The 13,715-nt window shown below is 35.0% G+C and overlaps 1 protein-coding gene across 5 annotated transcripts in view; it reads right to left on the reverse strand.

Annotated features, from left to right (window-relative positions):
* LOC118006405 (rapamycin-insensitive companion of mTOR) overlaps positions 1-13,715 on the reverse strand; it is a 121,916-nt gene that overhangs the window by 68,184 nt on the left and 40,017 nt on the right. For all 5 annotated transcript variants that reach the window (XM_034999052.1, XM_034999047.1, XM_034999048.1 and 2 more), the window contains one exon: positions 12,347-12,444. In XM_034999052.1, the coding sequence (XP_034854943.1) occupies positions 12,347-12,444 (98 nt within the window). The remainder of the gene's footprint in view (positions 1-12,346; positions 12,445-13,715) is intronic.

Here is a 13,715-nt window from a genome sequence, read left to right on the forward strand (position 1 = left end):
TAGATTTTTAGGTTAGCTGCTATTTTCTTAAAAGCTTCAACATGGTTTCCACTGTCTCTATTGAAAAGTCTGATATCAGTCTTACTATTAGCTCCTTTGAAGGTCAGATCCTTTTTCTCAGACTCCTTTCAAGATTTTTTTTCTTTATCTTTGGTTTTCAGCAATCTTACAGTTCAGGTGTGGTTTTCTTTTTATCTATCCTGCTTAGGAAAAACAGAAATTCCTGAATCTCTGGGTTGATATATTAGTTTTAGAAAATTCTGTACATTCTCTCTTCAAAATTACTTCTGCCCAATTTCCTCTCTTCTTTCTGGAATTCAAATATCAGATCCTTTTGTGTATACTGCAAGTCTCTAAAACCTCTTTTGTATTTTCTCCATTCTCTTTCATCTCTGGTTGGATATTTTCTATTCATTTGTCTTCCAGTACAGCTAATCTTCTATGTAGTTTTTTGTTTTAGACATTGTTTTTTCCCTTCTTGAATTTTCATTTCACTTTACACATATCCAATAATAAAAAATCTTCTTTTTTACCTATTCTCTCCAAAGTTCCTCTATTTTCTTGACATACAAATCATACTTTAAATATTTAAAGTGCTATTATCTAAATGAATGTGAATGATGTAGACCATCTCTGGATCTGTTTCTACTATGTTTTTCTTTTTGTTGTAGTCATGTAGTCCTGCCTTTTGGTGGATCCTGTAATCTCTCTATATAAAAACTTGCAGAGATTCCTGATATTATCTTTCTCCACAGAGGATTTATCCTTCTCTTTGTTAGGTCACTGGACAATACTAAGTACAGATAAATTGCTGCTCTGATAAGAGTCTACCTCCAGTTTTTCCTTTTCCTCCTTGTTCCCCATGTTTCAACTGAAAGCTTGTTTGTTGTAGAGGGGATTAGTCCCAAGAGGATGACAGATCTAATTTTTGTCTTAAAAAACACTACAAGCTCCACCTTTATTTTCAAATATTTTTTGTTTAGATTTTTAAGTTAACCATCTCAGATAGTCTCAGGAATTCAACAAACGTGGGGAGCCAAGAATCTTCTTATACTAGATTTCCCCTAGGTCTCCACCAAAAGGTCTGTGCTGTTTTTTCTGTCTTTTAGTAACAGTACTCCTGGGCCTAATCTGAGTCCCTAAGTTTTCTGCCCACACTCTACACTAGCCAGTATCCCTTGGCAAAAGTTGTTGGAGAAGTTAAGTTCACCTCCACAAGATTCTTCCTTCTCCGAAGCTTTGGCTCCTACATTTCTTGTCCACTGAGCAGTTAGTTTCCTGCTACCTTCAAACAGGCTTCCCTTGTTTTCATTAAGAACACTGATCTAATGCTAGCTACTTCTCTCCCACCTGGAGGGAAAAGTTATTTGAAAAATAACTGGATTTATAGATTTGAAAAATATTGTCATTTGACAATATTGTCAAAATGATTCAAAGCTTACCAAAGTGAAAAGTTATTTGAAAAATAACTTTTACCCAAAAGTTATATAAAAGTTTCTCAAATTATTTAATGGGCTTAACTGATATGGATGAAAGAGAAGATTGATCATTTAATTAACACTGACGAATCAGAAGGGATTCTAAGTGCTATTATTCCTCAGTATGAAGTTATGAACATGTTAACCAGACAGAATAAACCAACCAAAGTGGCTATCACATCTGTCTGTGAAAAGAATGGACCCAAGAATGTATTTCAAAAGGTACAATACTGCAGAAAAAAAAGATAATCCTATCCTACTGGTAGGTTCCTTGTAAAATGCCCTATCCAGTTTCTTCTTTAGAAGCAAAAGAAAAAAGAAATGTTCCAAACAGAATAGGTAAGGGGATCGGAATAGAGTAGCTCTCAGATACTGCAATAATTGACAGCAGAAAAGGAGACTATACAAAGGATCACTTTGTGTGGTAAGAAAATGCTGTGTAAATAAGCAAAACAAGCTAAAAAGCTTTTGTGCACAAGTCTTTATCCAAAATGGTTATACTGCTATTCCTCTAAAATCCTCAAAATTCTGAAATATGATAAACAAAGAAGCTTTAGACTAAACTTTCAAATGGTATGAAAATTTTTTGTTATTTTTATTGCATTTTGTTGCATAATGTAAGTACTTAAAAATGGGGGATGAGGATTTTTTAGACATACATATAGATTTAAAATAAAATGTAAGATTTCCTATATTTGAGACAAAAGAGGAAAGTTTATATATCTCTAAAAAACCAACTGCATACCTAAAATTAAAAGTTTAATAACATAGTAGTCAAAAATATTCGCAAAATTATGATAAGCAAAGGTTATGGCCCTATATTAGTTTGCTGGGGCTGCTGTAACACATACCACAGACCAGGTAGCTCAAACACAGAAATTTATTTTCTCATGCTTCTGGAAGCTAGAAGATCAATGTAGCTTGACAGAGGTCCTTTGTTCTGAGGTCTCCTGGGTTCTCTCAAGTCTTTATATGGTTGTTCCTCTGTGTGTATCTGTGTACTAATCTCCTTTTCTTATCAGGAAACCAGTCACATTGGATTAGGGATCACCCAAATGACCCAATTTTACCTTAACTGCCTCTTTAAGGGCCATATCTCCAAAATACATACACATTCTGAGGTACCGCAGGCGAAGGCTTCAACAAATGAATTGGGGGGACACAATTCAGCCGTTAACATTACACACTCATATAGCAAAGTAGGGCCTACAACAAGTAGGCACTTATAATGTGAAAGGCCTAAACAAATTAGGGGAAGGTTACTGAGGAGAGGCCAAGAAAATGTACTAAGAATTTAATGAAGAAACATAGTTGATAAATAAACATATTTCCTGTTTCCTAAAATCTTAACCAAATACACTGAAAAATACCATTTGAAATAAAGCTTACCAAAGTGGCAAGAAATTGCTTTTTAACATGATTATACCAAATAAGACAACATATTGTCAGTGGGATTATAAACTGAAAAAACATTTTGTAAAATAAATTGGAAAAATGCCCTAGGGCTGGGATCTACTTTTGGTGATTTATACCAACAAAATAATCTAAAATGTAGAGTGGGTTGTACATTATTTATAATGGTAAGGAACTGGAAACAAAATGTTCAAAAATGAGCAAACTGTGTAGCCATCAATATTATATAATATTTAAACATGAGGAAAAACAGGCATAATGTGCTGGTAAGAGAAGGAAAAAATTCTAAGAGATATATATATACACACACACATATATATATATTTTTTAAAGATACATTTTTAAAAAATCTATACATCAAAATTTTAACACCAAAAATGAAAGTGCAATCACAGGTGATTTATTTTCCTCTCTGTGCTTTTCTGTATTTTGGAAATGCTTATAATGAGTATGTATTACATAACCTGGGGATGGTTATCCATATTTAAAATTCATGAATAGGAACAGAAGTAACATTTATTCACTATAAGTCTTGTTAATCCTAGAAAATAGTATTTTTGTAAATGAAGACAAATGAGTCTTAGAGATAGTAGATAATATGACTTCCCAATGCCAAAAGCTAGTAAGTGGTAAAGCCAGAAATCAGACCAAACTAGTCTGAGTCCAGAGCCCACTGTGAAAAATATTATAATTCTGTATTAAAATTATTTACAAAGGGGCAAAGGGAGAGGGGAGATAGGATATAAAAAAAAAAAAAAAAAAAATAGGGCGCCTGGGTGGCTCAGTTGGTTGAGCGACTGCCTTCGGCTCAGGTCATGATCCTGGAGTCCCTGGATCGAGTCCCGCATCGGGCTCCCTGCTTGGCAGGGAGTCTGCTTCTCCCTCTGACCCTCCTCCCTCTCATGCTCTCTCTCATTCTCTCTCTCTCAAATAAATAAATAAAATCTTTGAGAAAAAAAAAAAATAACTGAACATTACTATCTTTATTTATTTCTCCAGCTTCAAAAGCCTCTATGATTCTAAAGTCTGGAGAACTGCACTCTGGTTATATATGAGTAAGTGAAATTATTTTTTCCAAACAGTTAACTAGAAACACACATAACAAAAACTGCCCATTTCAAAGGATCAAAACACACATAAAAACTATTAACTATTGAAACTATTAAACATAATTTAGTATTTGAGATTTCCAGGTATTTAAGATTACTAGCATTGTCAATGGTACAATATTTAAAAAAAAAAAAAAAAAGAACTGCTTATCATGTATCATGACCACTTATACCTTGGACACACTCCAACTCAAATTTAATAGAAAAATGAAGCTTAGAATTTGTTTATATCAACATATAAAATATTGTGTTTTGGGATGCCTGGGTGGCTCAGTCATTTAAGCGACCAACTCTTAATTTCAACTCGGGCCATGATCTCCGGGTGGTGGGATGGAGCCCCTCATTGGGCTCCACACTCAGCATGGAGTCTGCTTGAGATTCTCTCTCTCCTTCTCCTCTGCCCCTCCCCTGACTCACACTTGCCTGCACGCTCACTTTCTCTAATAAATAAAATCTTTAAAAATATATATTGTTTATTTATTTATTTATTTATTTATTTTTAAAAGATTTTTATTTATTTATTTGACAGAGAGATAGCGAGAGCAGGAACACAAGCAGGGGGAGTGGGAGAGGGAGAAGCAGGCTTCCTGCCGAGCAGGGAGCCCGATGTGGGACTCAATCCCAGGACCCTGGGATCATGACCTGAGCCGAAGGCAGACGCTTAACGACTGAGCCACCCAGGCACCCTATATTGTGTTTTTAAAATGGGAAAAATGTTACTTCTTGAAACAATGATTTACATATCAACTCAATTTCTAAAAAAGGCAGTATTTCCATTTTTTGCTACAGTAGCAATGGATGTCCAGGTCCTTGTAGAAAACTGTAGATTCAGGGAAACAGTTTGGAAACTGTAACCCACCCTCCTAGACACAAAATATATGACTGTCCACCATTTAACATTTGTTAGAGTTAGCAGTTTTGATGAAAAGCTAAAAAAAAAAACAAAGAAAACAAAAAACCTCAAAGTTATTATTATGATCTCCAAAATTCACATTTTGAAAAGTATTTTGAAAGGAGTATCATTTTCTTCTTTTGTCTCAAAGCTTAGGAAAACTTATATTTTATTTTAGATCTATATATATGTATAAAAAATCCTCATCCTCCATTTTGCAAAAAGAAAAAACAGTGCAAGATAAATGTTTCAACTGCAAGAAACATTTCTGAAAAAAATGCCCACTCAGAAACTGGAAGGTCACAACAACCAATTTTTGACAAAACATAGCATATTTGTCACAATCAGTGCCTGTTTTCCAGGGATAGTAACAGATGTTAGGACTATGCTTTCCGTGGTGGTTAATTAATGCTTTTAAGTTATTAAAATGTAACACTGCCTGCCCTATCACATAGGTATGTTATATTTAGAATAAAATCATGGATTATGTTTGGAAATCATTAAAGACCTTTCAAAATATAAGAATTAGCAACCTAACAGTCACTTAATATGCAAAATTATTAGATATCACATTTTTCATTGGGTTTCTGTTACTCCCATCCCATGTGTTTTTATGACTATCAGTCACAATGCCTAGCTGAATGTGACCAAAATGACAGTTCATGTAGAAGATGGTAAGAGAGAGCTACCCTCTCCTTTTATGATTAAAAGCTAAAAGGATGATGTATCTTAGCCAAATGGAAAGTATTTCAGAATAAAGCTAACTTAAAGAAAAAATAAAGCTAAGAAATGGAGAGACAGAATACAATTAACTTTTTTCAACCCTTGGGTTGTTTTACCTGAAATTCGGACGCCACATTTGGTTTCCCTCATCATGAGAGCAAATAACTTTTTACTTTAGTTCAGTTAAATCAAGTTTGTTGAATTTGTTATAAGACTTTCTTAGAAAAACTAAAATATTTAAAAGGGGCAATCAACAATATTATATTCTTACAAAGGTAAAATAGAAGTCTAAACTACCTCTAGGTAATAAAATGTCTGAGATGCTTATTAAAATTATTAATTTTTTAAAAATATGATGATCAATTAAAACAGGACAATTAGGGGCGCCTGGATGGCTCAGTCGTTAAGCGTCTGCCTTCGGCTCAGGTCATGATCTCAGGGTTCTGGGATTAAGCCCCGCATCAGGCTCCCTGCTCTGTGGAAAGCCTACTTCTCCCTCTGCCACTCCCCCTGCTTGTGTTCCCTCTCTCGCTGTGTCTCTCTCTGTCAAATAAAAAAATAAAATCTTAAAAAATAAGTAAATTTTATAATAAATAATAAATAAAACAGGACAATTAAATGATATTCCCATTTTATTCATATTGCTCTGAAGGTTAAATGAATAGTTCTCACAAATAACTAATAGATAGAATAACCCAAACTTAAAAAAAAAAAATCTTATCACAGATAAGAATTCCACAACATGGTCTTTTCAGAGGGCATTTTAGAAGCAGGTTTTAAAATAGAAAGTACAAATGCTTTTGGCTAAGAAATCACACTTCTAGGGGCACCTGGGTGGCTCAGTCGTTAAGCATCTGCCTTCGGCTCAGGTCATGATCCTAGGGTCCTGGGATCAAGCCCCACATCGGGCTCCTTGCTCAACTGGGAGCCTGATTCTCCCTCTCCCACTCCCCCTGCTTGTGTTCCCTCTCTAGCTGTCTCTCTCTCTCTGTCAAATAAATAAAATACTTAAAAAAAAAAAATCATACTTCTAAATTCTATTCTGCACAAGAAAGTACACGAGTGTTACTATACATTATTTAAAATAGCAAAAAGAAGTAGGAAAAACATTTTTTAATGGTGGAATGACTAAATTATAGTATATGTACATATGCATATGTACAACTATGCATATATTTGTAAACATACACAAATGTAAGTGTGGATACATCTATACAAATATACCTATGTACACACATACATGCAGCTATAAAAAAGTAGTAGATCTATATGTATAGAAAAGGAAAGGATTCTATGATATATTGGAAAGCAGAAAAGTTCAAACTATGAGTCAATATATGTCATGATCTCATTTTAAAAAAACCTTTGTGCAATTGTAATAAATGGTAAATAAATTCAGTACTCTTTCCGTTTAGCTCATTTAATTCTCACAACTCAATTAAATAAACACACACACACACAATCATACCAAAGAAAGATAAATACTTTCTAGTGGTTACCTCTAGAGAATGGTACTTTTGTCACAGTGGGGAGGAGGATGGGAAGGGTATGTGAGAGAGGACTTTCACATTTTACCATAAATTGTTTGGTGCCATTTTAATTTTTTATATTTAGCTTATGCTAGTTTTGAAGTTTTTTCAATACAGAACAAAATAAAGATTCCTTTGGAGCTTTCAATATGAATATAGGAGATTAACTGTAGGAAAAGAGAACTTTTAGAATGTAAAGAGCTGAAATACTGTCATCTTTAAAAAAAGCAGGTCTTTAGAATACAAGCATGTTGTCAGTTTTAAAAATAGGATACTAAGATTATATTCATCAGCAGTCTGTTATACACATTACTTTATCTAGTGAAATGATGTCAGAAGGCAAGCATGGGTGTGTGACATTCACATGGTTATAGGATCACATCACTAGCACCCTCTCTTCATACTTTAAAAGGAAGTTTTAATTCTGCAGATGAGGTCTACTCTATACAACATTTTAGCCCCACTGATCTACTAAATTAAGTTAATCCTAACAACAGGCTTATATTAAATAACAAAACAAAGAGTAGTACAACAAAAACTCGTATTTAAAATACAAAATCTTCTCAATGTAATATAAAGCCTTTAATTAAACACTTGCTATATGCCAGGCTTTGGAGTAAAAAGGAATATAAGAGTAGAAAAAGAAGTACTACAGATTTGTGTTTAAGAAACTCCGTTTAATAAGATAGTAACCCATGACAAATAGTAACAACAAAAGGATAAAATTTAGTAGACACACATAATCTGTTAGGGGAACACAGAGAAGGGTGACCAACTAATTCCTAACTAGTCTAAGTGGTATCAATTATTTTACTTATTTTCTTATTCTATAGAGATACATATATTCTATAAAGATTTCTTGTTCTATAGAGATATTCATAGAAATTTCTGAGAATTTCTAATTTTACTCTATAAGGACATGAACTTACAGATTTTATAGAAATACCAGCTATGTAAATGTTTATGAACCTAGCTCTCCACCAAAATGGAATTCAAAGATACATTATATTATGATTAAATTTGGTGAGCATTTATTTTGCACTAGGTATCTGAAGAAATTTTATAATAAAATCTACTGACATTTATTTACAGGAGTGGTTCTTAGCCAGGGGCAATTCTGCCCCCAGGAAACATCTGGCAATGTCTGGAGACATTTTTGCATATCACAGCTGGTGGAGGTGTGCTACTGGCATCTAGGGGTTCTAGCAGGGATGCTGTTAAATACCCTACAAATGGAGAAGACAGCCTCCTAAGACAAATAATTAGCTGGTCCATTATGTCAGAATTACTGAGGCTGAAAAACCCTGTTACAGTAATAGCTTACTAATCTGCAACTCGAACTATTTAGCAGACTCATGTCCTTAGAGTCAGCCAAAAAACCAGAAAAGTGGCAAAAAATACTTAAGCAAACAAAAACAAACCCCAGGTTGAAAGGCGCTATGTTATATGTTATGAAGTACGTATTATATGCCAGGCACTACAGTGAGACCTTGCCTCTAAAGGCATCAAGATTACCTGAGTAAAGAAATCTGCCAAGACTGCCTTGCTAGTTAGAGCTGGACTGTAAGTCTCCATCTACTTGATCTAAAGCTCATGCTTTTCCCACTGTTATCACGAGGCAGCCAAACCGATTTTATCAAGTCCAGTGTTCACAGACTTTACTAATGAGAGAGCCCCTCAGACCCTGACTCAAGGTTTAGTTCCTCATATTGTAGATAAATTCCAGTAAGTCTGGTTTTCTGGTCTTTAAATCCAAAAATAATTTATAATAGCAAATAAAAGGGCTGCTATAAGCTGGTACAAGGGCCAGAGGGAAACGTGAAAATTATAATGACAGGATATAGCAAAACAAAAAACAAACAAGAATACAAAAAGCCCCAAAGCCTAGGGCCTTTATTAAGGAGATAAATCATTCTGTACTCTACAGGGCTACAATGGGGGAAGAGAAGGAGAGAGGGAACAGAGAAGGAAGGAGAAATCAGGGAAGGAGAGAAAGGGAAGGGGTTAGAGATAGGTGAAGAGAGAGGAGATGAAGAGGAAGGGGGAAAGAAAGAAATAGCAGAGCAGGAGAGAGTGAAGGGAAGGAGAAGCTGGAGAAGAGAATGGGAGAACACAAATCAAGGAAAGACCAAGTGAAGAAAACAACTTAGTGAAATACTGTGGGAAAAATTCAAACAAAGACTGAGAGAAACAAGGAAATGACCCTAACCCAAGAGAACCTGGGATGGAGACAGAAATAAATGGAGAAGACAGAAGGGAAAATGAAAAGTGTCCAAAAGATTCCTAGAAATAAATGTTTAAACTACTCCTATTCCAAAAAGTCTCTCTCTATATATGCACTGTCCATTATGGTTGGTATCTACTAGCCACGGGTTGCTATGAGCACTGTAAATGTGGCTACTCTGAATTGAGATGTGCTATAAGCATAATATATACACTTGATTTCAAGGATTTAGTATAAAAATGTTAAATATTTCATTAATATTTTATATAAATTACATCAAATGATAATAACTTACAATATACTGGATTAAAGAAAATGTATTATTAAAAATAATTTCACATGCTTCCTTTTCCTTCCTTTTCCTTCTTTAATGTGGTACTAGAAAATTTAAAATTGTATTTGTGGTTCACATTATATTTCTACTGGAAGGTGCTGCTCTAGATTTTTAATATTGCTTTAGGATCCACACTAGTGCCAGAGTGATAGTAAAAAAAAAAAAAAAAAATCACTGCCATCCTTACATCCATCCCCAACTTTCAGAATTCCAGCTGGTAAAAGATGTGGAACTACATATCTAGATGTCAACCTGACTATGACAGGAACCATGAGTTCAAACAGGACATAAACCTATATTAAATTGTTTTTAATGGCTAAATCTAGGCAGGTGGTAAGACTTACTAGACTTGAGTGAAGAATGGTAAGATAAAACTGGGAAGTTTAATAGAAGGGAGTGAAATGAGGATATACAATTTACAATCTTGAAAGAATTTTGGGTCTCAAAGACTTGACCTTATCTGACCAGCACACTGAAGCATGCATTTTAAGATATTGATTACATTCATTAAAAAATGGAAACATACTGAAAATAAGTCAATCAGAGAAAGACATGTATCATATGATCTCACTGATATGAAGAATTCTTAAACTCAGGAAACAAACTGAGGGTTGCTGGAGTGGTGGGGGGTGGGAGAGATGGGGTGGCTGGGTGACAGACATTGGGGAGGGTATGTGCTATGGTGAGTGCTGTGAATTGTGTAAGACTGATGAATCACAGACCTGTACCTCTGAAACAAATAATACATTATATATTAAAAAAAAAAAAAGAAGATAGTAGGAAGGGAAAAATGAAGGGAGGGAAATCGGAGGGGGAGACGAACCATGAGTGACTATGGACTCTGAGAAACAAACTGAGGGTTCTAGAGGGGAGAGGGGAGTTGGGGGGATGGATTAGCCTGCTGATGGGTATTAAAGAGGGCACGTATTGAATGGCGCACTGGGTGTTATACACAAACAATGAATCATGGAACACTACATCAAAAACTAATGATGTAATGTATGGTGTTTAACATAATAAAATAAATAAAAAGAAAGAATTGTAAAAAAAAAAAAAAAGGAGGGGCGCCTGGGTGGCTCAGTCGTTGAGCATCTGCCTTCGGCTCAGGTCATGATCTCAGAGTCCTGGGATCAAGCCCCGCATCGGGCTCCTCACTCTGCGGGAGGCCTGCTTCTCCCTCTCCCACTCACCCTGCTTGTGTTCCCTCTCTCGTTGTGTCTATCTCTGTCAAATGAATAAATTAAAAAAAAAAAAGGAAACATACCTAGGGATATTTTTGAAAACTCTTTCGCAAGCACCTATTCAATGTTTTTCAAAGTTGTTTTAAAAATATCACTTTCTGGGGCGCCTGGGTGGCTCAGTCGTTAAGCATCTGCCTTCGGCTCAGGTCATGATCCCAGAGTCCTGGGATCGAGCCCCACATCGGGCTCCCTCCTCAGCGGGAAGCCTGCTTCTCCCTCTCTCACTCCCCTTGCTTGTGTTCCTACTCTCGCTATCTCTCTCTCTGTCAAATAAATAAATTTTGACTATTCCAAAACTTCACTAAAGAAAAATAAACAAATATGTACTTGCTTCTTTAACTATGAAAAAAAAAATCCTAATCTATTTATATTTATTGTACATCACCATATTGAAAAAATTTTGTTACATAGTGACTATATTCTCATCTCCTTTTATTTCTGTGAAGCAAAATAAACTCCAGGCCATAGTCTAATTTAATTAGTAGACAGCAAAAAATTAAACATTTTGGAAGGATTAAAGAGTGCCACTCAAACTTTAATGTACATACAAATTCACCTGAGAATCTTAATTAAAATGTAGATTCTGATTCAGTAGGCCTGGGGTAGGGCCAAACAGTACATTTCAAACAAGTTCCAATGTGACAGTAATGCTGTTGGTCTATGGGTCACAGTTTTAAGGGGTTAAAATATATAATTAATCCCAAATTTAAAATGTAGCAGAACAGTGTATACTGAGGAAACTAAAAAAAAAAAATTTCCCAAAGGAGCCATTCTGTTTCCTCTTTATGGCATCACCTCAAATAACAGGCATTTTAGTGTTTCCAAGAGTTGGCTGTCCGGCATTACCACGTTCAAAAACATACCAATCTATCTATCAAAGTCAAGAATTCTTGGCTTCTAATAAAATTCAAGTCAATATTTATTTGGGACGAGAGCCCCTGCATTTATCCTGGGCTCTAATCAAGACCCAAAAAATAGAATTAGAATATCAGGGAAAAGAGAGAGGAAGTTTTAATATTTCTCTTGGAATAATGGTTATGGCTATGAAATGCAACACACACATGTACTTACATACAAATGTTTATCATCTATTATCACATAAAAATGAATGTTAAAAAGGCAAAAGAAATATATCATGTTAAAAACAGTGAAGACCTGATGATGGACTTTTTAGTGACCTTTTTCTCTCTATTATTTTCTGAACCTACCAAATTTTCTACAAGCACATAATACTTCCATTATTCAAATACACTGAAACTACTAACACATGACAAAATCCATGAGAAGTAGCAGAGGAAAGCACTAATATTAGGTGACTACTCAAGAATTTCTTGTTAATGATAGTTAAAAAGCATCTGAGATAAGTATAATAAGGAACAAAGAATTTTAGATGAGTTACTTACCTTAGTAAAGTTATTCAGATGGCCTAGTTTTCTCATATTTGATACTCCTTGCAATTTGGCCACATTTTGGAGAATCTCCCTTAAGTTGTCAGAAGGTTCTAGAAGAAAAGACAAGACAAATTAGCATAATTTTAGAAGAGTATTTTCCTAACCAAACACATAAAGCATGCAGTATTAAAACTCCACAACTTTGGCTCTTGGTTTAAAATCTTGTTCTCTATCTCAAATCCATCTACTTAGGTGACTTCAAAGTCCATGTGGATGACTCATTAAATGACCTTCACACCTCTACTCCACTCATACCTATGGTCCAACTCTGTGTATCATCACCTGGAATTATTTAACTACTAAATCTTAAATTTCAATATCCCCACTATTACTTCTTGCTACAATATACAACAGGCACCAAAAAAACTGTCCAATACACTCCAATCAACCAAAAAAACAGGACAGAATATATGAAATTACAGTTCTCAAAAAACACAGGACCTCAGGAAGTAAAGAACTGATCCCTGAGAGGTGAGAAACACACAAGTGTTCCCTACAATTGCCCCAGCTAACTATCTTAAGAAAGTTTCCAGGCCTTGGTGCTGACAGGTGAAATCCAGGTAAATAGGCCAAGTTTTAAAGACAGAACTGAGTCCAAGAAAACCAAGAATTCAAAAAGAGAACATTACACAGAACTCTGAAGATCTGCAAAGGGACCCCTCAGGTAGTTGGTAGAGCAATGACTGGTGCATGTGTGTGAAGAAATTAACTACTCAAAAGAATTAAAAGGAAAGTACCCTCTGTTCACACAGGACAGAGAGCAGTGCCTGTTCCTAACAGCCAGATTAAAAATCTGTACAGTTCACGTGGACTGGTTAGAGTATTCAGAAAAGTCTTGGCTAAGTAGTGGGGAACAATCAGATACAGACTAAACACTTCTTTTATCCCACCTAATAAATCTTCAAAGCAAGACTTGAAAGAAAGTATTTCCAAGTAACTAAACTGTGTCTCAGACCAAAGGTCAAGATTTAAAGAAGTGAAAAAATATGAAGCACCTAACAAGGCAAAAATTACAATGTTTAGCAGCCAGTCAAAGAAGCAGGAAAATATGACCTATAAAAAGCAGAAAAATTAATCAACAGAAAATGACCCAGAACTAACATCGATGTTAGAATTAGATAAGAACATTAGAAGTTTTTATAACTATAGCTTATATGTGCAAAAACTTCGGGAGAGGCATTAAAGGTATAAAAATCACTCAAATTGAATTTCTGGAGATGAAAACTAGGTCTAAATGAAAATATACCAGATGGGAATAAATGCGTAACAACTTTTATAGAAGGTAAACTTGAAGACAAAGCAATTGAGATTATCCAAAATG

The sequence above is a fragment of the Mirounga leonina genome, unplaced genomic scaffold (genome assembly GCF_011800145.1).
Source record: "Mirounga leonina isolate KUSES-001 unplaced genomic scaffold, KU_Mleo_1.0 Mir_96, whole genome shotgun sequence".
NCBI classification, from domain to species: domain Eukaryota; kingdom Metazoa; phylum Chordata; class Mammalia; order Carnivora; family Phocidae; genus Mirounga; species Mirounga leonina.